The 25,195-nt window shown below is 43.3% G+C and overlaps 1 protein-coding gene and 1 long non-coding RNA gene across 3 annotated transcripts in view; one reads left to right on the top strand and one right to left on the bottom strand.

Annotated features, from left to right (window-relative positions):
- LOC130361335 (uncharacterized) overlaps positions 1-25,195 on the bottom strand; it is a 106,881-nt gene that overhangs the window by 7,785 nt on the left and 73,901 nt on the right. The gene's annotated exons all lie outside the window — the stretch shown is intronic.
- NOL10 (nucleolar protein 10) overlaps positions 1-25,195 on the top strand; it is a 109,926-nt gene that overhangs the window by 81,368 nt on the left and 3,363 nt on the right. For both annotated transcript variants that reach the window (XM_056564184.1, XM_056564185.1), the window contains exon 20: positions 20,529-20,631. In XM_056564184.1, coding sequence (XP_056420159.1) covers positions 20,529-20,631 — 103 coding nt within the window. The remainder of the gene's footprint in view (positions 1-20,528; positions 20,632-25,195) is intronic.

Below are 25,195 nucleotides of genomic sequence, written 5' to 3'. Positions count from 1 at the left end.
TTTGACAGAAAAGAACAACTCAACTTCAGCAGCTAAAAAGTACTGAAAGGATTAAGATTTTTTAATGGAAGTAATTTACAAATCTGTTTAAACTTTCTGGAGCAAGTTCATATATAAAAAATTTTTTTTTTTCCTGGATAACCCCTTTAACCTTTTTAAAAGACGGGGAGAATGGCATGGTAGGACCAGTTCTGCCATTTATTATAGTCGTGACCATACTCATTCACATTGTCTAGTCAGTGCTGAGAGTTTCACCATGTAGGGACACACCCTATTCACAAGGGAAATTGTCACACCCAAGTTGTCCATTTACCTTTCTGTTTCCAAGAGCAATGACGTTCTAAGAAAAGATGCTCCAGCATTATTGTTTTATGGGGAATACGTTATTAACACACAGACAGGTCCTCTTTAAAAACTTAACAAGAAATCTTACTAAACCACAAACAAGTACCGTATATACTCGAGTATAAGCCGACCCGAATATAAGCCAAGGCCCCTAATTTCGCCCCAAAAACCCAGGAAAAGTTATTGACTCGACTATAAGCCTAGGGTGGGAAATGCATCATCCCCCATATGTCATCATTCAGACCCCCCCCCTTGTCATCATCCAGACCCCCCCCCCCCCGTCCTCATCCAGACCCCTGTCATTTTCACCCCCGTCATCACCCCATCATTATCCCCTTCGTCATCACCCCCTTCATCATCACCGCCTGTCATCATCCAGACCCCCTTCGTCATCATCCAGACCCCCTTCGTCATCATCCAGACCCCCTTCGTCATCATCCAGACCCCCTTCGTCATCATCCAGACCCCCTTCGTCGTCATCCAGACCCCCTTCGTCGTCATCCAGACCCCCTTCGTCGTCATCCAGACCCCCTTCGTCGTCATCCAGACCCCCTTCGTCGTCATCCAGACCCCCTTCGTCGTCATCCAGACCCCCTTCGTCGTCATCCAGACCCCCTTCGTCGTCATCCAGACCCCCTTCGTCGTCATCCAGACCCCCTTCGTCGTCATCCAGACCCCCTTCGTCGTCATCCAGACCCCCTTCGTCGTCATCCAGACCCCCTTCGTCGTCATCCAGACCCCCTTCGTCGTCATCCAGACCCCCTTCGTCGTCATCCAGACCCCCTTCGTCGTCATCCAGACCCCCTTCGTCGTCATCCAGACCCCCGTCGTCGTCATCCAGACCCCCGTCGTCGTCATCCAGACCCCCCGTCGTCGTCATCCAGACCCCCCGTCGTCGTCATCCAGACCCCCGTCGTCGTCATCCAGACCCCCGTCGTCGTCATCCAGACCCCCGTCGTCGTCATCCAGACCCCCGTCGTCGTCATCCAGACCCCCTTCATCAGTGGTTTTCAACCTGCGGACCTCCAGATGTTGCAAAACTACAATCATTTTTTTATTTTATCCAAAAACCTGATACGGGAACTGTATTGCAAAAACGTGGTGTGAACTCAGCCTTACCCCTATTTGAAGCCAATGATCATGGTGGTGATGCAGCTCGGGGTGGGTTCACACCACGATTTTACTATACGGTTTCAGCATACGGTTTCATAAAAAAAAAACTTATGCAACTGTACAGAAAACCGTGCCCATAGACTTCCCATTCAAAACCGTATGCACCTTAATGTATACGGTTGTCTCCATTTTTCAAACCATACGTTTTTTTTTACTTATTTTGTTTTTTTCCGGACTGACAACCATGGCCTACCACGGTTTTTGGTCCGGGTGAAAAACTGTATTAAACCGTATACATTTTTTTTTTTTTTAACATGGGAGTCAATGGGAACAGTACAGAACCGTATGTGCGTGTACAGTTCCATCCGGTTTTCACCATACGGTTTTTGGCTTTGCTAATTTTTTTTCTTGGAATTTCAATCAAACAAGTGAAACTTTATTCATAATCGAGTGAAAAGTTAAAAACGTATACGTTTTTTTTTCTTAAAAAAACGGATGCAACCGGACATCATTTTTCAAACCGTATACAGATAGAAATTTGTACACACGTTTTGATACAGTTTAGTCAGGTTTTGAGGAATCAGTTTTTTTTTTAAATCAAAAACCTGATACAAAACTGTATTGCAAAAACGTGGTGTGAACCCAGCCTCACATTTAGCGCCAGTATCGCCAAGCTGAAGGCTTTCTGTTGGTGATATGTTATCAGCCAGGGATTACCCCCTCCCTATTGTACACCCACGCAGTCATTAGGTAATGTACTATTACACCTCATAGTCACGTGATGTTTCAGCGTCACCATTTTCGATAAATTAGTCACATGATGCTAAGTTTACCCGTCTTATGTGACTTTATTGCCCTTAGGACTAGTACATGAATAGGTAAAAGGTGATCAGTGCCGATTACAGGAAGTTTTACTAAAGAGATGTTGAGATGACTGCAGTCCTTATCAAGACCTGTGCTGAGGAAAAGTCAACCAGTCGCCCATAGCAACCAATCAGATCGCGTCTTTCATTTTTGAAAAGGCCTCTGAGAAATGAAAGAAGCAATCTGATTGGTTGCTATGGGCAACTGGAGGACTTTTTCCTCAGCAGAGGTTTTGATAAATCTTCCCCATTGTGTTCAGCGAGACCGTAGTGTGGTGGTTCCCAAACTGGATCTCCAGAAGTCGCAAAACTACAACTCCCAGCATGCCCGGACAGCCGTTGGCTGTCCGGGCATGCTGGGGGTTGTAGTTTTGCAATATCTGAAGGTCCACAGTACATGTGCAGCTTTCTTAGGGTGCATTCACACCACGTTTTTGCAATACAGTTCCTGTATCGGGTTTTTGATTTAAAAAAAACGGATTCCTCAAAACCTGACTCTCCATATATGGTTAAAAACCTTATGCGGTTTGAAAAATGATGTCCGGTTGCATCCGTTTTTTAAAGAAATAAAGTATATGTTTTTAAAGGGGTACTCCGGCGCTAAGACATCTTATCCCCTATCCAAAGGATAAGGGGATAAGATGCCTGATCGCGGGGTTCCCGCCGCTGGGGACCCCCGTGATCTGTCACGCCCCCTCCCATAGGCTTGAGGGGGCGAAGCGTGACGTCACACGGGGGCAGAGCCGTGACTTCACACTGCTCCGGCCACGTGATTGACAGTAATCAGACCCAGAGCAAACATGCTCCGGGGACTGATTTTAGTGGGGTGCTGCGTGCAAGATCACGGGGGGTCCCCATCGGCGGGACCCCCGCAATCAGGCATCTAATCCTCTATCCTTTGGATAGCGGATAAGATGTCTTAGCGCCCGTGTACCCGTTTAACTTTTCACTCCATTATGAATAAAGTTTCACTTGTTTGATTGAAATTCCAAGAAAAAAAACTGTGCAAAGTCAAAAACCGGATGGTGAAAAACGGATGGAACCGTAAGCACATATTGTACAGTTCCCATTGACTCTCTTAAAAAAAAAACAAAAAAAAAATACATATACGGTTTAATATGGTTTTTCACCCAGAACAAAAACCGTGGTAGGCTACGGCTTTGGGTACGGGAAAAAAAACTGACAAAACTGTATAGAATGCAAAACGGACACAACCTGATGCATCTTTTGTCATACGGTTTTCAAGGGAGAGTCAATGCATAGGGTTTTCAATACGGTTCCGTACGTTTTTTTTCAATTGAAAATTTATACGGGAACTGTATTGCAAAAACGTGGTGTGAATCCAGCCTTAGGGTGCGTTCACACGGAGTAAATGAAGAGTAATTCACGCCGAAAAATTTAAGGCGGAAAAAATAATTTCGCGCGGACATGGGGGAGAAAGAAGTGAAGGGTTTTTCAGCCATTTCCGTGCAAATTGGCCGCGAATTGCGCGCAAATTCAGCGCGAAAACGATGACGGGCGGAATTTTTTTTTTACCATTGACTTCAATTGGTTTCTGCTAGCTGATTCCGCTTGAAGAATGAACATGCTCATTCTTCAAGTGGAACGGAATTCAGCGTCGGAATTCTGCTAGCAGAATTTCCGCAGTGTGAACAGGACAGCAGAAATAACATTAAAGTCAATGGGCAGAGGAGATGTGCATTAATTTGGAGCAGAATTCCTCTTGAATTACTCCGTGTGAACGCACCCTTATAGGAAGTTTTACTAAAGAGATGACTGCAATCCTATTGGTGGAGATTTATCAAAACCTGTGCTGAGGAAAAGTCAACCAGTTGCCCATAGCAACCAATCAGATCGCTTCTTTCATTTTTGAAAAGGCCTCTGAGAAATGAAGGAAGTGATCTGATCGGTTGCTATGGGCAACTGGATGACTTTTCCTCAGCACAGGTTCTTCCCCATTGTGTTCAGCAAGACCGTAGTGTGGTGGTTCCCAAACTGGGCCTCCAGAAGTTGCAAAAATACAACTCCCAGCATGCCCAGACAGCCGTTGGCTGTCCGGGCATGATGGGAGTTGTAGTTTTGCAGTACAGTGGTCCCTCATCATACGATGGTAATTCGTTCCAAACGAGCCATCGTTTGTCGAATCCATTGTATGTTGAGGGATTCGTGCAATGTAAAGTATAGGAAGCTGTACTCCCCTGTCCCCGCCACTCCGGACCGTGTCCCGACGCTCCCGATGGTGTCCCCGCTGCTCCCGATGGTGACCCCGGGCCTCCGCTGGGCTCTCCTGGTCTTCTCTGGTCCTCTGCTGGGCTCTCCTGGTCCTCTCCGGTCCTCTGCTGGGCTCTCCTGGTCCTCTCCGGTCCTCTGCTGGGCTCTCCTGGTCCTCTCCGGTCCTCTGCTGGGCTCTCCTGGTCCTCTCCGGTCCTCTGCTGGGCTCTCCTGGTCTTCTCCGGTCCTCTGCTGGGCTCTCCTGGTCTTCTCCGGTCCTCTGCTGGGCTCTCCTGGTCTTCTCCGGTCCTCCACTGTCTTCCGCAAGGCCTTACTGGGCCTGTGTAGCGACGTCATTACGCCGCTGCGTACGCCGTTCCTATTGGATGACGGGACGGCGTGCGCAACAGCGTATTGACGTCACCGGAGAGGGCCGAGAAGACACTGGAGGACCAGCGCTGGACCCGAAGGGCACCCCAGAGCATACTTACTGCACCATACGGGGAGCATTAAGCTGCTATCCGGCAGCAGCTTAAGCATTTGGCGCTGCCGGATAGCACTTAATGTGATGGCCCCGACATAAAAAAGCATCGTATGTCAATGCTGACATCGACATGTGATGGCCTCTGAGAGACCATCGTATGCCGATTTGATCGTATGTCGGGGCCATCGTATGTCGGGGGGTCGCTGTATCTGAAGGTCCACAGTACATGTGAAGCTTTCTTAGTAGGATCACCAGTAACATAACCTACCGTTTTGGCTTTTAGTCGGTGACTGTCACCTCAGAAGCCCCTTTCCCCTCCCCGCTGAAGATTTCTCAGTGACATTGTAAAAAGATTAGATTGCACTCACAATACAGAGATTACAGACTGCAGTATGCCGTATCATTTGAGTGTTTTTCCATAGAAAAGTATGAAATGTAATGATTTTTAATGTGTTAAAAAGCATTCAGATATACAGTGCTGGTAATCCAGCCTTACAATAAAGGTTAGAGCTGGATAATAAAACATGATCTTGTTTTTCTAATCTCTTTCTATTTTTGGATTGTATGTTAAAAAAATGTATTTTATTTAAATTACATTATTATGGGGGCACCCATCTTTTCCGGGTTGTTTTTTTTTTTACAGCGTTGAGATATGCTTTATAGCAATCCCCATGGACATAGACAAAATGATATCCAGACCCTATTTTTTTTTATGGGGAGTAGAATGTGTTGGCAGATAAGAACAATTTGGCCCATCTAATCTGCCCAATATTTTGAATATTCTAAAAAGTCCTTGTCCCTATCTTATATGAAGGATAGCCTTATACCTATCTCTATCTTATATGAAGGATATCCTTATACCTATCTCTATCTTATATGAAGGATATCCTTATACCTATCTCTATCTTATATGAAGGATAGCCTTATACCTATCTCTATCTTATATGAAGGATATCCTTATACCTATCTCTATCTTATATGAAGGATAGCATTATACCTATCTGTATCTTATATGAAGGATAGCCTTATACCTATCTCTATCTTATATGAAGGATAGCCTTATACCTATCTCTATCTTATATGAAGGATAGCCTTATACCTATCTCTATCTTATATGAAGGATATCCTTATACCTATCTCTATCTTATATGAAGGATAGCCTTATACCTATCCCTATCTTATATGAAGGATAGCCTTATACCTATCTCTATCTTATATGAAGGATAGCCTTATACCTATCTCTATCTTATATGAAGGATAGCCTTATACCTATCTCTATCTTATATGAAGGATAGCCTTATACCTATCTCTATCTTATATGAAGGATAGCTTTATGCCTATCGCTATCTTATATGAAGGATAGCCTTATACCTATCTCTATCTTATATGAAGGATAGCCTTATACCTATCTCTATCTTATATGAAGGATAGCTTTATGCCTATCACTATCTTATATGAAGGATAGCCTTATACCTATCCCTATCTTATATGAAGGATAGCCTTATACCTATCTCTATCTTATATGAAGGATAGCCATATACCTATCTTATATGTAGGATAACCTTATACCTATCTCTATCTTATATGAAGGATAGCCTTATACCTATCTCTATCTTATATGAAGGATAGCCTTATACCTATCTCTATCTTATATGAAGGATAGCTTTATGCCTATCACTATCTTATATGAAGGATAGCCTTATACCTATCTCTATCTTATATGAAGGATAGCCATATACCTATCTTATATGTAGGATAACCTTATACCTATCTCTATCTTATATGAAGGATAGCCTTATACCTATCTCTATCTTATATGAAGGATAGCCATATACCTATCTTATATGAAGGATAACCTTATACCTATCTCTGTCTTATATGAAGGATAGCCTTATACCTATCCCTATCTTATATGAAGGATAGCCTTATACCTATCTCTATCTTATATGAAGGATAGCCTTATACCTATCTCTATCTTATATGAAGGATAGCCTTATACCTATCTCTATCTTATATGAAGGATAGCCTTATACCTATCTCTATCTTATATGAAGGATAGCCATATACCTATCTTATATGAAGGATAACCTTATACCTATCTCTGTCTTATATGAAGGATAGCCTTATACCTATCTCTATCTTATTTGAAGGATAGTCTTATACCTATCTCTATCTTATATGAAGGATAGCCTTATTGGGGGAGATTGTTTTAAACCTGTGCAAAGGAAAAGTTGCCCATAGCAACCAATCAGATCTCTTCTTTCACTTTGTAGAGGCCTTGTTAAAAATGAAAGAAGTGATCTGATTGGTTGCTATGAGAAACTGGATGACTTTTCCTCTGGACAGGTTTTGATAAGTCACCCCCTTTATGCCTATCCTTTATATTGGAGGTTTGCAAACATGCTTGGTGTCCTGTGCAGAGGTCATTCTACAGGGAGGAGGAGACTGATATACTATGGTCTCATCTATATTACCGTAGTATATTTTTATAGTCTTAGGCCTAGCTATATATATATATATATACACACACACACCGTATTTATGTGTTTATTGGGGTATACCACGCACTGGCCTATAACACGCAACCTAATTTTTCCAAGGAAATTTGGGTAAAAATATATATATTTTTTTAACCCAAATATCCTTGTTAAAATGAGGGTTCGTGTGTGCGGGTATACCTCGATAAACAGTTTCTGCCGCCCCCGCCCCCCCAGAAGCCGCTGCAGATCAATGATTTAAAGCGGGCGCTTTAAATCAATCAACTGCAGGGCCAGAGTCCCGCTGCCCGATTCCCTCCCCCATCCCCGGTTTTATGGTTGCCTGTCCTGGGGCCAGAGTCCTGCCGCTGCCCGATTCCCTCCCCCATCCCCGGTTTTATGGTTGCCTGTCCTGGGGCCAGAGTCCTGCCGCTGCCCGATTCCCTCCCCCATCCCCGGTTTTATAGTTGCCTGTCCCAAGGACTGCCCTCCTTAAAGCTCCGGCGGCATCCTGGGCTGTCACTGTGCGCTTCGCGATGAGGACGTCACTCGTCATTGCGCACAGCAACAGCGTAGGACACCGCCAGAGCCAGTAGGAGCACGGTCCCCGAGACAGGCAACTATAAAAACCGGGGATGGCGGAGGGAATTGGGCAGCGGCGGGACTCTGGCCCCAGGACAGGCAACCATAAAACCGGGGATGGGGGAGGGAATCTGGCAGCGCCAGGACTCTGGCCCTGCAGTTCATTGATTTAAAGAGCCCGCTTTAAATCATTTGATATGCAGCGGCTTCTGCGGGGTCAGAAACAGTTTATCGGCGTGTAACACGCAGATAGACTTTAAAAAATGCGGGTTATACGCTGGTAAATACGGTGTGTGTGTATATGTATATATAAATTCTAATTATTATTTTTTTTTATATATATATAGCAAGAAACATCACCAACTTTTGTTTTTTAAACATTAAAACTTTATTTAAACAATGTCACTTTCTGATGACGCATTCCCTTAAAAGGGGTGACCCAGTTTATAAAATTCTATTTCATACACCCTATTAGGGATGCCAGAGTTATAGCTCTTTTTTTCAACCATACAAACTATATATATATCTATTAGATTTAACCAAAGTATAAGTAAATGAGGGTCCTCTCTTCAGGATCCTTATCTGTTGGCCAAAGTGAGGAATGTTTACAAAGAGCGTCTCTCACTCTGGAGGACACAGACCACCCATTGATGAGAATGGGCACCATGTAATACTTTAGTTGCCCTGTGATGGCGCTGCAGGGAAATAAGATTTCCCCATTGATTACAGCTGATCGCTCGGGGGGGGAAACCCAGCGGGTTAAGGAGAAATGGTGTGATCGGCTTTTTGTCCAGGGACCCTACTAACAAGTAGTAGTAAGTGTGTATATATATGTATGTATATGTGTCTATATATATATATATATATATATATATATACATACATATATATATATACATATACATATATATATATATATACAGCCTGTTGGTTTGTTTCAGGCTTTAAGTTGTTATTGATGTTTTAAAAATAAATAAATTAAAATAATAAAATAAATAAAATGCGGAAGGTAATAGTTCTATATACCTTCACACATACAGTATCCTGCACAGATTTCAAACTGGAGATTTCAATGTAAACTAAATGACTGGGCACAGCATCAAATATGCACAGTTTTCTGTACGTGTTAAAAGGGTTATCCAGGAAAAAACAATATAGATATATATATATGTATGAGAACTGGCTCCAGAAAGTTAAACAGATTTGTAAATTACTTCTATTAAAAAATCTTAATCCTTTCATTACTTATGAGCTGCTGAAGTTGAGTTGTTCTTTTCTGTCTAAGTGCTCTCTGATGACACGTGTCTCGGGAACTGTCCAGAGTAGAAGCAAATCCTCATAGCAAACCTCTTCTAAACTGTGCAGTTCCCGAGACAAGCAGAGATGTCAGCAGAGAGCACTGTTGCCAGACAGAAAAGAACAACTCAACTTCAGCAGCTGATAATTATTGGAAGGATTAAGATTTTTTAATAGAAGTAATTTACAAATCTGTTTAACTTTCTAGAGACAGTTTATATTAAAAAAAAAGTTTTTTTTCCCCTGGAATACCCCTTTAATAGACCTGTGTTTCCCAACCGGTGTGCCTCCAGCTGTTACAAAACTACAACTCCCAGCATGCCCAGACAGCCGTTGACTGTCCGGGCATGTTGGGAGTTGTAGTTTTGCAACAGCTGGAGGCACACTGGTTGGGAGACACTGTAATAGACCCTAAAGTGGTGGCCGGTATTCCCTGTCCGCATGCAAGTATACAGCGCAGTCCGGGGCACATGTTTAACCCCCCCCCCCCTGCCGAAACAACCTATTTGTAGGAATAGTCTGTAACAAATCGCTGTTTGTAGTTTTGCGCCATTGTGGGGTTGTACGTTCTGTGTGTGGACCGTGAGTCTAACAGTAAAGTGCTCAGTGAGGCCGGCTGACATTGTTATGTGTGTGGGTGATGGCTGCTTTATTTGCGTCATCCTTTTTTCCTCTTTTATATATAGGCCGTGACAGAACATCTTGACCTGGAACAATTTTAAGGTTGTTTTTCTGCTTTTCAAGTTTCACCACAAAAAAAGATTATTATTCTTAAAAAGAACCATTTCGGGAAATTAGAGTTTGGATCAAGGGAATATGGGCAGAAACGAATGGTTTTATGAATAATTTACCCCCCCCCCCCCCCCAAAAAAAAAGCATACAAACCGTGTCACATGACTATTAGGGAGGAACTGACAGGAGGGTGCGCAGCAAAAAACATTAACCCTAGGGTGCCCAGGCATGCTATTCATTCCAATAGGCTGAGGCAATCGGTCATCACTTTCATGCTACCCAAACCATGAGTCATTAGGGTGGTCCCCGGTGGTTCCTGCCTGTCCTGCTAACTTTCATTGATAAATCTCTCCCTATTTGGGTATAAGAAGAGGTCAGTCAAGACTGGGGGCGGGGAGGCCACAGGGGACCATCCTAATGGCTCCTGGTTTAGGCAGCATGAAAGTGATGACAGGTTCCCTTTAAAGGGGTACTCCGCTGATAGACATCCCCTATCCAAAGGATAGAGGATAAGATGTCTGATCGTGGGGGTCCACTTCTAAACAAACGCTGGGTTCCTGCAGCAGTGGTTGTGACATCATGGCCGTGCCCCCTTGTGACGTCATGGCACGCCCCCTCCATTCATGTCTAGGGGAGGGGGCATGTCGACAGACACGCCCCCTAGCATAGACATGAATGGAGGGGGCGTGGCGTGACATGACGTCACGATCACAGCCTCCGGCTGGTGCTAGAGAGTTAAACAGATTTGTAAATGACTTCTATTATAATATCTGGACTTCCAGTACTTTTTAGCAGCTGTATGCTACAGAGGAAATTCTTTTCTTTTTGAATTTCTTTTTTGTCTGGCCACAGTGCTCTCTGCTGACACCTCTGTCCGTGTCAGGAACTGCCCAGAGCAGCATAGATTTGCAACGGGGATTTTCTCCTGCTATGGACAGTTCCTGATACGGGCATCAGGTGTCAGCAGAGAGCACTGTGGACAAGACAGAAAAAGAAATTCAAAAAGAAAATAATTTCCTCTGTAGCATACAGCTGCTAAAATGTTCTGGAAGGGTAAAGATTTTTTAATAGAAGTCATTTACAAATCTGTTTAACCTTCTGGCACCAGTTGATTTAAAAAAAAGAAATGTTTTCCTCTGGAGTACCCCTTTAACCCCTTAACGACGCAGGACTTAAATGTACGTCCTGTTAAGCTGGTACTTAACTCGCCAGGACGTACATTTACGTCCTATGCATAACTGCGAGCATCGGAGCGATGCTCGTGTCATGCGAGGCAGGTCCCGGCTACTGATAGCAGCCAGGGACCCACCGGTAATGGCGGACATCCGCGATCGTGCGGTTGTCTGCCATTAGCCCCTCAGATGTCGTGATCAATAAAATATCTAAATAGATGATCGGATCGCCCACAGCGCTGCCGCGGCGACCCGATCATCCAGCACGGCAGACGGTGGTCCCCTCACCGGCCTCCGCTGTCTTCCACGGGTCTTCTGCTCTGGTCTGCAATTGAGCAGACCAGACCAGAGCAGAAGATGACCGATAACACTGATCAGTGCTATGTCCTATACATAGCACTGAACAGTATTAGCAATCAATTGATTGCTATAAATAGTCCCCTATGGGAACTATTAAAGTGTAAAAATAAAAGTTACCAAAAAAAAAATTTAAAATCTGAACCCCCCCCCAATAAAAACATACATTTTTTTTATATACATATTTGGTATTGCCGTGTGTGTAAATATCCCAACGATTAAAATAAAATGTTAATGATACTGTACGGTGAACGGCATGACTGTAAAAAAAAATTCCAAAATAGCTGCTTTTTTTATAACATTTTATTCCCCAAAAAATTTATAAAAATGTATTAAAAGTTTTATATAAGCAAATATGGTATCAATAAAAAGTACAGATCATGGCGCAAAAAATGAGCCCTCATACCGCCGCTTTTACGGTAAAATGAAAAAGTTATTATAGGTCTTCAAAATAGGGGGATTTTAAACGTACTAATTTGGTTAAACAGTTTGCGATTTTTTTTTAAGCGCAACAGTAATAGAAAAGTATCTTATCATGGGTATCATTTTAATCGTATTGACCCCAAGAATAAAGAACACATGTCATTTTTACCATAAATTGTACGGCGTGAAAACGAAACCTTCCAAAATTTGCAAAATTGCCGTTTTCTTTTTAAATTCCCCCACACAAATAGTATTTTTTTGGTTGCGCCATACATTTTATGGTAAAGTGAGTGATGGCATTACAACGGACAACTGGTCGCGCAAAAAACAAGCCCTCTTACTAGTCTGTGGATGAAAATATAAAAGTTATGATTTTTTGAAGGCGAGGAGGAAAAAACGAAAACGTAAACGGGCTGAGTCCTTAAGGGGTTAAGAGTATCTAGTAATTTGCTTTTTGGCAGGACCTCTCCCATTCAGGTGATCATAGACTCCTCCTGTGTGAATAATTTGTGTTTATTGTTGTAATGTCTCATTTTGCCCTCAGAATTGTGTAAAAAGTGCTGTGTAATTTGTTGGAGCTATATAATTATGATTATTATTATGATTCTTATAATTGTGACCTATATCTTGCATTGTATGTTGCTGTATTTGCCCTCTAGAACAGTGGTCTCCAAGGACCTCCCAGATGTTGCAAAACTACAATTTCCAGCATGCTGTGAGCTGCAGTTTTGCAACATCTGGAGGTCTATAGTTTAGAGACCCCCCAAGGAGAGGCAACAAGGCACTTGTACCCCCTGTCCTGCAATCTGTGGGTGTTTCATGGACACAACGTAACTATAAGGGGTGCAGTGGGCACCATGCTGGGGGGGGGGGGAGCTGTTGCAGATCTTGCATTGGGGCCCACGTTACGCCACTGCTCATGGATGTCAGTTCTTCTACACCAGTGTTTCCCATCCAGTGTGCCTCCAGCTGTTGCAACAGTTTTGCAACAGCTGCAGGCACCCCGGTTGGGGAAACGCTGTTCTACAGTTATGGGCAGCATCTTGATGGCAATGACTTATCCGACTGTCGGTCACGGGCTCTGTCGCAGATTGTGCTCTTTGTCTTTCTCTCCGGTTATGAATAATGTCTGCGGGATGTGGAAGCGGGCGAGAGGACGGCGGATGGAAATGCCTGCTCATAGTGAGAGTGGGCAAAGAGGAATTCATGACGACAATAAGCGTTTCATAAAAGATTGAAGAGGGGGGAAAACAAGGACAAGGACATGGCATAAAGCGGGCACGGACAATAGGGTCCGCAGCACGGGGGCACACAGGTCAGAACAGTGTTTCCTAACCAGGGTGCCTCCAGCTGTTGCAAGACTACAACTCCCAGCATGCCCAGACAGCCTTCGGCTGTCTGGGCATGCTGGGAGTTGTAGTCTTGCAACAGCTGGAGGCACCCTGGTTAGGAAACACTGGGTCAGACACTCGCTGGGAAATTAGCAGAGTTTTAGAAGACGGGAATATTAACCCCATCCTGCACTCATCAGGAACATAAACTCACAGAATTATTTAATATTCCTGATGAAAACAAGGATTTCAGAAGTTACACGTTTCCAGCTCCATCGTTTTACCACAAAAAAAAATATATGCGGCAAAATACGCCACGTGACCCTACCCCAGTGTTTTCCAACAGGGTGCCTCCAGGTGTTGCAAAACTACAACTCCCAGCATGCCCGGACAGCCAACGGCTGTCCGGGTATGCTGGTCGTTGTAGTTTTGCAACAAATGGAGGCACCCTGGTTGGGAAACACTGGGGTAGGGTCACGTGGCGTATTTTGCCGCATATTTTTTGCAGCTGATTTTGCTACCCATTGATTTCAATACAGCATGTGTGCAGGAGCAAATCCCTATAGCAAAACCTCTCCTGCTCCTGGACAGTTCCTGAGATGGACAGAGGTGTCAGCAGAGAGCAATGTGGCCACACTGGAAGAAAGAACTACACAACTTTCTCTGGGGCATACAGCAGCTGAGAAGTACTGGAAGGATTAAGATTTTTTAATCGAAGTAATTTACAAATCTGTTAAACTTTTTGGCACCAGTTCATTTAAAAAAAAAAAAAAATTTCCACCGGAGTACCCCTTTAACATTGTCTCCCCTAGGTCTCACTTCTTCTGCAGAAGCCATGCCCCTTTATTGCTTTTTGAGTTTTTTTTGTCAGAGATTGCACTGTATATAAATGTGCGTGTATGTGTATATATGTGTGTGCGTATGTATGTATGTATGTGTATATATATATATATACACACACACACACACACACACAGTGATCCCCCAACTTACAATGGCCTCAACATACAATAGTTTCAACATACACCGGTCTTTTCTGGACCATTGTAACTTGAAACCAGACTCAACATACAATGTACAGACAGTCCAGATCTGTGAAACGTGTCAATGGCTGGAAGAACCGACCAATCAGAATGGGCATTCACTGGTAAAACCCCTGTATTACTGAAGTGTATGCACTGACTGGTGTCTGGTAGCGCCCCCTACAGTACAGGGAGGTATTACATGTTCTGTACTCTTTACCTGTACCAGGGTTAGCTGCTCCTTTGGACATCATTTTACTTTTTTTTAGGACACTGCGTGTTCTGTACAGGACCCTGAAGAAGCTTCTGTCCTCTACATAGACCAGTATTTCCCCAAAGAGCATGCTGGGAGTTGTAGTCTTGCAACAGCTGGAGGCAACCTCTTTGGGAAACACTGACATAGACAGTGATTACAGATCCCAGCAGATCTTTCTTACTTTTATATGTAAGGATTTGCTTTATCTATATTAGTTATTTACTTATTTTTCTTTAATCCTCACTTTTTCCTATTTTTGGATGACATTTTGGGGCTGAACCAATTACCAGGTTTCCACAGAGTTCTGGTCTCAACATACAATGGTTTCAACATACAATGGTCGTCCTGGAACCAATTAATATTGTAACTTGAGGGACCACTGTATGTGTATATATATATATATATATATATATATATATATATATATATATGTGTATATATATATATATATATATATAATATACATATATACACACACACAAGTGAGAGCAGCACAGCCAGCTGAAGACCACAGTGTAGCGGGTGCCAGCGGGCCCAATCGCAGCCCTGGCCGGTGGTAGCAGTAGTAGGTAGAATAAATAATGTATCCCACAGCACTCCAGTTCAGTGAAAAACGTGAAGGTTTATTGCCTCATAAGAGGTGATGCAACGTTTCGACCGTCAGCACAGTCTTCTTTATCAAGCTTGACGGTCGAAACGTTGCATCACCTCTTATGAGGCAATAAACCTTCACGTTTTTCACTGAACTGGAGTGCTGTGGGATACATTATATTTATAAATCCAGGAGAGCAGCACAAGTGATGATGATCTGGTAGGTGCGGGCTGTGTGGGAGCTCTGGTCAGTACCTCCACTCTTCAGTACTGTTCAGAATGTGGTATATGTTTATTCCATCAATCCAGTGCAATACAGAACAACGTTTCTGCGACCTCAGTTATCTGAGGCTTCTCTGTGCCGGTCACTGTCCACATTCTTAGCAGCGGGAGGAGGAGGCCACTAGTCTGCGAGCCTGTGCCAGCGACTGATCTCCTGCCATAGCTTGTAGGCACACAGGAGATGTTTGTACAAGGGATTTACCAGGAAAATCCAAGCTCAGGGCACCATGGCAAAAAACCTCATGAGACCAATTGTCTTGAAAGGGGAGAGAAGGTATGTCGAAAATTCTCAGAATTGGCCTAGTAAATCGCTCTTAGAAAGTGCCAATTCAGAAAAGTCCTACATTTTCCAGTTCTATAGGCACAAGAAAGACGAACCCAAATGATGATTGTGGGAATAAGATCGAGCTTCAACATTACATTAGAAATCCTTCCTCTGTTCCTAACTGTGAAGGTGAAGCTAGAAGCAAAATGGACAAAACCACTATCCTCCTTCTTCTCCTTTTGCTGAAGCATTATCTGCATCCTAAAAGTGATCTTACGTGTTTCTGCACAATTTGCAACTGCTGGGATCATCAGGGGCTTGACAGAAACTTATGCAAGTGTGGCAAGCTATGAGCTATGAAGGGAACATATTGTCATATAGGGTAACGGGATAACTTGCTTATGTGAGAATACTTTTTAAAAGGGGTATTCTGGTATCAGAAAATTGTATTCAATTACCAATTTTACCCCAAGATATGACACATTTTACTGGCTTCAGCATGCTTTCACGTAAATCACCCCTGACAGGAAGTTGTGTAGTCCTTTCATTGTAAATGTGGTGTTGTCTCAGCAGCTCACCAGCTCCTCCTCTCCTGAGATAGGCACAAGATGCTAAGACAGAAGATGATGATGCTTAGAACTCTAGCCCCACCCCTGAGTGATGTCATCACCTCCCACCTGCCCCTACATCTCCCTTATCCTTGTCATATACACACATACATCTTTGTTTTGGCCTTTAGAGAAGAATAAGGCGTGTTTTACGTTAACATGTAATTTGCAGTACTGAGCATCTACTCAACCAGGAAGGGCAGTGATTTCTCAATTTCATAGTTGTCCCTATTTCCCTCTAAGAGTATCTCCATAGGCCCACATTACAGGCTATACATTACATGGAATATGGTATTATTAGCCTGCTTTTTATATTTGGTGGCTCTGACATGTGCCTTCTTGTGTACTTCCTGTGCTTATTCTTCATTATTTTGGATTGGGATGCAGGAGAGTGGACGACGGTCCGTATCGTGCAATCAGCGCATGCGGGAGAGTGGCGGAAGCAGAGGGGAGGGGGAGTGGGTTGGGCGACAGTCCGTATAGCGCAATTGAGCGAAACGGACCATCTCCCAACCCACTCCCCCTTCCCTCTGCTTTGCTTCAGTCCACACTCCCGGATTAGGATGCGGGAGAGTGGACGGCGGTCAGTATTGCGCAATCAGCACTTCGTCAGGCCCCAAGGGGCCTGATGAAGCACTAATTGCGCAATACGGACCGTCGCCCAACCCCCTCCCCTCTGCTTCTGTCCACTCTCCCGCATCTGGATTAGGATGGGGGAGAGTGGACAACATTCCTTATCGCACAATCAGCGCTTCGTCAGGCCCCAAGGGGCCTGACTAAGCGCTGATTGTGCGATATGGACAGTCGCCCCCAACCCCCTCCCCTCTGCTTCTGTTCTCTCTCCCGCATCTGGATTAGGAAGGGGGAGAGTGGACAACGTTGAGTATCGCGCAATCAGCGCTTCGTCAGGCCCCAAGGGGCCTGACGAAGCGCTGATTGCGCGATACGGACTGTCGCCCAACCCACTCCCCTCTGCCTCAGTCAGCTCTCCCGCATTTGTTGGAACGCTGTAATGCTGTAACGCAATAAAGAAGCTTGCTGTTCCCTATGACCGGGTGAGTGCTCCATTCTTTCAATATTTCTATTGGAGATTATCTGGACTTTTACATGTGATCACCGGAATGGTTCTAGTTCCAGAGGAGTGTAGGGGCAGATGAAATAGTGGAGTAATAGTGCCGGTATTATCTCTTGTGGATTGATTTGTATGAAGGTTGTATGTTGTTCTTCCTCTATTTTTTTAAGGCTCAATTGACTTTTGGTTGTGGGCCCCCTTAGAGAGAAGACTGCTGACATTTCCCTATTCATCTCGGTAGTACAGAACATTTTCTCTCTGTTTACGACCATTCACATGCTGTATAAACTTTGCCTTAGCTCTCGTGTAGCTTATTGCACAACAGCAGGGATCTGATGGGGTCCGCCAGTGAATGGCCCGGATTGTTCTGGCAGCCCTCCATGTTGTTCATTTCTTTGTATCGTCTCGGGTCACGTCTGATTTCTCCTAATTGCAGCGTGACCGACATCTTTTGTAATGTTGTGCAACGCCGGCTCCTCATTAGGGAAATAGCTGGAACGTTACGTAAGGCTTCATTCTCCCCGTTGTCTCATCCGCACACAGTGCTCTCTTGTCCGTCTTCTGAAGTCATGTAGCCCCAGTGTTATAGATGTAACATGTCATTCTCAATTCCAGCCCCAAACAAGGTCATCTGCTGTTGTCTTGTAAGCCTGGTGGATGCGTAAGGTAGGGAGTCATTAAAGGGGTACTCCGGTGGAAAACAAACATTTTTTAAATCAACTGGTGCCAGAAAGTTAAACAGATTTGTAAATGACTTCTATTTAAAAATCTTAATCCTTCCAGTACTTATTAGCTGTTGTATACCCCAGAGTAAGTTGTGTAGTTCTTTTCTCTCTGACCACGGTGCTCTCTGCTGACATCTCTGTCCGGATAAGAAACTGTCCAGAGCAGGAGAGGTTTACTATGGGGATTTGCTCCTACTCTGGACAGTTCCTGAGACAGACAGAGGTGTCAGCAGAGAGCACTGTGGTCAGACAGAAAAGAAATTCAAAAAGAAAATAACTTCCTCTGTAGTATACAGCAGCTAAGTACTGAAGGGATTAAAGGGGTATTCCAGGAAAAAAACTTTTTTTTATATATCAACTGGCTCCAGAAAGTTAAACAGATTTGTAAATTACTTCTATTAAAAAATCTTAATCCTTTCAGTACTTATGAGCTTCTGAAGTTAAGGTTGTTCTTTTCTATCGAAGTGCTCTCTGATGACACGTGTCTCAGGAACAGCCCAGTTGAGAAGAGGTTTGCTATGGGGATTTGCTTCTAAACTGGGCGGTTCCCGAGACACGTGTCATCAGAGAGCACTTAGAAAAGAACAACCTTAACTTCAGCAGCTCATAAGTACTGAAAGGATTAAGATTTTTTTTTTTTAATAGAAGTAATTTACAAATCTGTTTACGTTTCTGGCACCAGTTGATTAAAAAAAAAAAAAAAAAAGATAATTCCACCGGAGTACCCCTTTTAAATTGTTCTCCATGGGATGGTCTTTATTTAGCCAATAGGAGCAGAGACAGGTTTATTTTTGTTTCTACATCCTACCTAAAGACCGTATATGATTCATCATAGTGAATTACATGGAGGCGACCATTGATGGACATATCCACTATTCAGACACCGTTATGGAAAAGTCCACATAAAAGTCGTAATTTTGTATGTTGATCATGAATTACAGTCTGAACTATGTGCACAGTTCTGCAGGCTCCAGTGCTGAAATCTCACTGCTGCCCGTTCAAAGTCTTCATGTGGCTTCTTGCCCTGATGAATTACAGTAAAGCAGGCAAAGCATTTTAGATAATAACTCTTGGCTGACAACCATCTCTCCCACTATGCATGCATGCTCGGCTAGGTTGATTGTGCATGTATTCTGTAATGGGGAAAAGGGGAGAAAACCTGATTCCAGACACCTGAAATCCAACTGCCCAATCTTTCTCTCTCCTGACATCGGAGTCAAGGGCCCCCCTATACACATTATATGGTCATCTGAGAATTGGCTCGGAAGTAGAATCCATACTAAATAAGTAATGTTGCTTTTTTTTTTTTTTTTTTTTTTTTTAGTTATCCCAAGATGAAACTGTTCCTTTCATAGAAAAAAAAAAATTATATATATATATATATATATATATATATATATATATATATAAAACTATTTATTTAGTTCTGATTGATGATGTGCAGGAGGTCCTGGCCTCTATATTACAGCCACCTTAAGGCCACGTTCACACGACAGAAATTCCTTGCAGACTTCCGCTTGGAATGTCCGCACGGAATTTCCGCTGCAGCAGAGTCCTGTTGAATTCAACGGGATTCTGCTGCTCTGTGCACACGGCAGAATTTCCGTGCCAGATGTTAAAGGGGTACTCCACTGGAATTTTTTTTTTTTTTTAAATCAGCTGGTGCCAGAAAATTAAATAGATTAAAAAAAAAATCTTAATCCTTCCAGTACTTATCAACTGCTGTTATGAGCCACAGGAAGTTATTTTCTTTTCGAATTTCCTTTCTATCTGTCCGCAGTGCTCTCTGCTGACACCTCTGTCCAGAGCAGGAGAGGTTTGCTATGTGGATGTGCTCCTGCTCTGGACAGTTCCTAAAATGGACAGAGGTGTCAGCAGAGAGCACTGTGGTCAGACAGAAAGGAAATTCAAAAAGAAAAGAACTTCCTGTGGATCATAACAGCAGTTGAGAAGTACTGGAAGGATTAAGATTTTTTAATAGAAGTCATTTACAAATCTATTTAACTTTCTGGCACCAGTTGATTTAAAAAAAAAAAAAAATGTTTTCCAGTGGAGTACCCCTTTAACGGCACGGAAATTCCTTTTTCGGTGTGTGCACAAAGAATGAACGCGTTCATTCTTTGTGCGGATTCCGTGCGGGCACTTTAAGGAATGTCCACACAGAGATATCATCACTATGTTATCTCCACACTATACTAGACACAGCCCATGGACTGCTGGACAACCCTTTTATAGAAAGTAATATCTAGATATGTAAGGAGAATACAATATACCGGTACATTCCGCTTTATCCATTGCTTTTTTTTTTTTTGTCCTTTAAGGAAAACACTTGAAGACCGGCTGAAGGTAGAAGAGAAGCTCGGAACACTCAACGTGGCCGACACAGCCGTGGGCAGCAAACAGTTAACGTTCCAGCTGAAGAGGGTAAGAAATGGATGTATTTGTAGATCTAGTTTTGTATTAGGGATCGACTGATTATCGGTTTGGCCGATATTATTGGCCATATTCACGATTTTGGACATTATCGGTATCGGCAATTACCTTGCTGATAATGCCCCGCCCAGAGACCGCCGCTGCCTCATTGCCTCCCCCATCCCCGGTGTTAGAATTACCTGTTCTCAGGGTCCGCGCTACTTCTTGCTCCTGCGGCGTCCTGCGCTGCGCAATGACGAGTGATGTCCTCAACGTGACGTCACCATCAAGTCCACGCAGTGACAGCTCAGGACGCCGCCAGAGCCAGAAGTAGCGCGGACCCCGGGAACAGGTAATTATAAAACCGGGGATGGGGGAGGCAATGGGGCAGCGGCAGTGGTTGGACTAGGGAGGACCCCAGGACAGGCAGGGGGAGAGAAGCGGGCGGCGGCGGTGGTCTCTGGCCCCGCAAAAGCCGCTGCAGTTCATTGATTTAAAGCGCCCGCTTCTGCGAGGCTGGGGGGGGGGTGGGGAATAGCCAATAACTTATACCGAAATATCGGTTTAAGTTATCGGCGATCGGCCTGAAAGTTCACAGATTATCGGTATCGGCCCTAAAAAAAATCAATATCTGTCTATCCTTATTTTGTATTGGTGTAGTCTGAGTCCTAGCACGTTAAAAAATTGATTTTAACATCATTGTTACGGCAAAGATTCCAGATTGGAAAATAGAAAAAAAAAAAATGAAATGGTTTTGTGAAGCTTTGCAGGCGTTGGTTATTGCTCTAATGTATTGGAGCTACTTTGCAGATGGGTAATGATTAAAAGTTTCCTCCCATCTTATGCACGCAGCGGTAATGCAAACTTATGTGTCTCCATGGTAACAGTGTACAAATAAACCCTGTGTATCCACCTTTTTTTATTTTTTTTTTATTTTTTTAATACACCTGCCAAATGCACATTGGAAAGATGTAGGGACAAGGAAATATAACTGCAGGATCAGACTACACTGGGTGCGCTTGTAGTCTGTAACCATGGAGACACATAAGCTTGCATAGGACCTGTAGACACAAAACAATAGACCAGTGGTCTTCAACCTGCGGACCTCCAGATGTTGCAAAACTACAATTCCCAGCATGCCCGGACAGCCAACGGCTGTCCGGGCATGCTGGGAGTTGTAGTTTTGCAACATCTGGAGGTCCGCAGGTTGAAGACCACTGCAATAGACCATTTGTACAGTGTATTTCATTATTGTATTGGATCTATAAAACTATGGCTGCAGAGGTAAACATAGCCTTTAAAGGGGTTATCCAGGAAAAAACATATATTTTAAATATCAACTGGCGCCAGAAAGTTAAACAGATTTGTAAATTACTTCTATTAAAAAATCTTAATCCTTTCAGTACTTATGAGCTTCTGAAGTTGAGTTGTTCTTTTCTGTCTAAGTTCTCTCTGATGACACGTGTCTCGGGAACTGCCCAGTTTAGAAGCAAATCCCCATAGCAAACCTCTTCTAAACTGGGCGGTTCCCGAGACACGTGTCATCAGAGATTACTTAGACAGAAAAGAACAACCTAAACTTCAGAAGCTCATAAGTACTGAAAGGATGAAGATTTTTTAATAGAAGTAATTTACAAATCTGTTTAACTTTCTGGAGCCAGTTGAGATATATATATATATATATATATATATATGTTTTTTTCCTGGAATACCCCTTTAAGCTGAGTGTTTGCAAGTCCTGCTACTCTGGCTTGGACCTAGATTTTAGGAGTTTTTAATGATATTGAATGGAAACTTTCTTCCATTAGAAATCCCTTAATGGGGTATTCCAGAATTCCTTTTCTTCAGCCTGTGAGCCTTGATACAAATTGATAAGACTGTGTAAAATGCTTCTACCTCTTGCAGCTCTTTGTCCCATTTTCATGCACTGGACCCCACCAGGAAGGGCTGCAGTGCAAGTCTTTTTATTTCACTCTCTGCGTCTCTGACCTTTCCCAGCATTTTTTGCGGTCATAGACAATATGTCATAAGTCACATGGTCCCCAGGGGGTGTGGCTATGCTGCAGTGGGTGGGTGGATAGATAGCATTAAAGGGGTTCTCCACTGCCCCAGCATTTGAAACATAGCCCCCTCCAATATACTTGCATTGAGGGGGTGTGGCCGTGACATCACGGCCCCTGCAGCCCGCACCCAGTGATTGGAAAAAATATATTCTGAATGCTGGGGCAGTGGAGTACCCCTTTAAATCCCTTCCACCCTGCCATCCACCCACCCACTGAAGCATAGCCACACCCCCTAAAGACCATGTGACTTATGACATGTTGTCTCTGGCCGCATGGCATTATGGGAAAGGTCAGAAACAACCGTAAAATAAAAGATTTGCACTACTCTCTTGTGTGGGTCCCGTGCATGAAAACAGTACAAAGCGGCGCAAGAAGATAATAAAAGCATAGTACACAGTAAACTTTGCATCATGGGCTGAAGAAAGAGAAAAATTCTAGAATACCCCTTTAAGATACCCTAAGATGATTGCTGATAGGAGGATGACAGCCGATGACTCCCAGATGATCAGATCCCAGGATTCATTCATCTTCTCATCTCACTGACACATCTCATTGACTAAGCTTTGCAGGGTATAAATTTAGCACGTAACAGCTTGAAGCTTTTTATAGTTTAGTCGGTCAGTGTGAGAGCAGGGCAAGGGGCAGCCATGGTATAGCAGTTGGCATGCCACCCAAGTCAATGCACCGCTCAGGTTTCTGGTTTATTTTTGTCCGCTGTTAAATAATAAAAATAGCTTTGAATGAAATCCGGCATCTGATAGGGGAGATGCAGAATGTCTGTCCGGGTGTGCTGGGAGTTGTAGTTTTTCTTCAGCTGATGGGCCACAGTTTGGAGACCACTGGTGTAGATCACACTGGCAAATCACACAGAGGGTCCACCTACTATCACAAATGTCATCACCCTTATAAATCCAGCCACATGGGTTAGATTTGTTTTCCCCAATTCTGAACATTTCAACTGAATAAATGTTCTTATGGAGACTGCCTGACCACCCCGTGATGACTGCATTAAGACGTAACAGTGATGCAATGGCCCTGATCTACTGGTGTGCCAGAATCTGGCGCATTGCGCCACAAATTGTGTCTACGCCAGAATTTGCACCAAAAATGTAAAAACCCAACCAACTCTCCATTTTACTCAGAAAACCCGGAAAAGAGGTGTGGCCGCTGCGGAAAGGGGCATGACCATCGGAAATGGGGCGTGTCCCTGACATTTTCAAAACAATTCTAACATATGTGTAAGGTTTCCACAGAAAATGTGATGAATTTGAGCTCTGGAATAACCCCACAGCTCAGAGCATGTGTAAAAAAAGAAAAATGCTGGGAAAAGTGCAAAACGTAGAGAAACATTAGTAAATACTGTGGAAAAATACTTGTAGGGAATTTAAAACCCACAAAGAAAACTACACAACACTTAGTAAATCAGATTGTGTTATATGGACATCCCTGTATTATAGCTCTTCCTATAATCAATGAATGAGTCCTGGCTAGAGGGAAAGGCTTTTAGTGACCCTAGAAAGAGACATTGAAGGAAAAAAAGTGATAATGAAGTGAGAGCATGCCAATAGGGAGGGAGAGAGAGGATATGTAAATAGTGAGAGAGAGAATATGTAAATAGGGAGGGAGAGAAAGAATATGTAAATAGTGAGAGAGAGAGAATATGCCAATAGGGAGGGAGGGAGAGAATATGTAAATAGTGAGAGAGAGAATATGCAAATAGTAGGAGAGAGAGGATATGTAAATAGTGAGAGAGAGAGAGAGGATATGTAAATAGTGAGAGAGAGAGAGAGGATATGTAAATAGTAAGAGAGAGAGAGAATATGTAAATAGTAGGAGAGAGAGAATATGTAAATAGTGAGAGAGAGAGAATATGTAAATAGTGAGAGAGAGAGAATATGTAAATAGTGAGAGAGAGAGAATATGTAAATAGTAGGAGAGAGAGAATATGTAAATAGTGAGAGAGAGAGAGAATATGTAAATAGTGAGAGAGAGAGAATATGTAAATAGTGAGAGAGAGAGAATATGTAAATAGTGAGAGAGAGGATATGCCAATAGGGAGGGAGAGAGAGAATATGTAAATAGTGAGAGAGAGAGAATATGTAAATAGTGAGAGAGAGAATATACCAATAGGGAGGGAGGGAGGGAGAGAGGATATGTCAATAGGAAGGGACAGAGAGAGGATATGCCAATAGGGAGGGTGAGAGGATATGCAAATAGTAAGAGAGAGAGAGAGAGAATATGCAAATAGTGAGAGAGAGAGAATATGCTAATAGGGAGGGGGAGAGAGAGGATATGCAAATAGTGAGAGAGAGAATATGCAAATAGTGAGAGAGAGAATATGCCAATAGGAAGAGAGAGAGTGAATATGCCAATTCTATTGGCATATTCTCTTCCTCTTGGCATATTCTCTCTCTCACTATTTGCATATTCTCTCTCTCTCAGCATATACTCTACTCTCTTTTTCTGTTGGCATATTCTCTCTCCCCCTCCCTATTGGCATTTACGGTCTCTTC

This window comes from Hyla sarda, chromosome 3, assembly GCF_029499605.1.
Source record: "Hyla sarda isolate aHylSar1 chromosome 3, aHylSar1.hap1, whole genome shotgun sequence".
Lineage (NCBI taxonomy): Eukaryota > Metazoa > Chordata > Amphibia > Anura > Hylidae > Hyla > Hyla sarda.
Note: the sequence above shows the minus strand (reverse complement) of the source record. Positions and strands in the feature narration are given on the sequence as shown.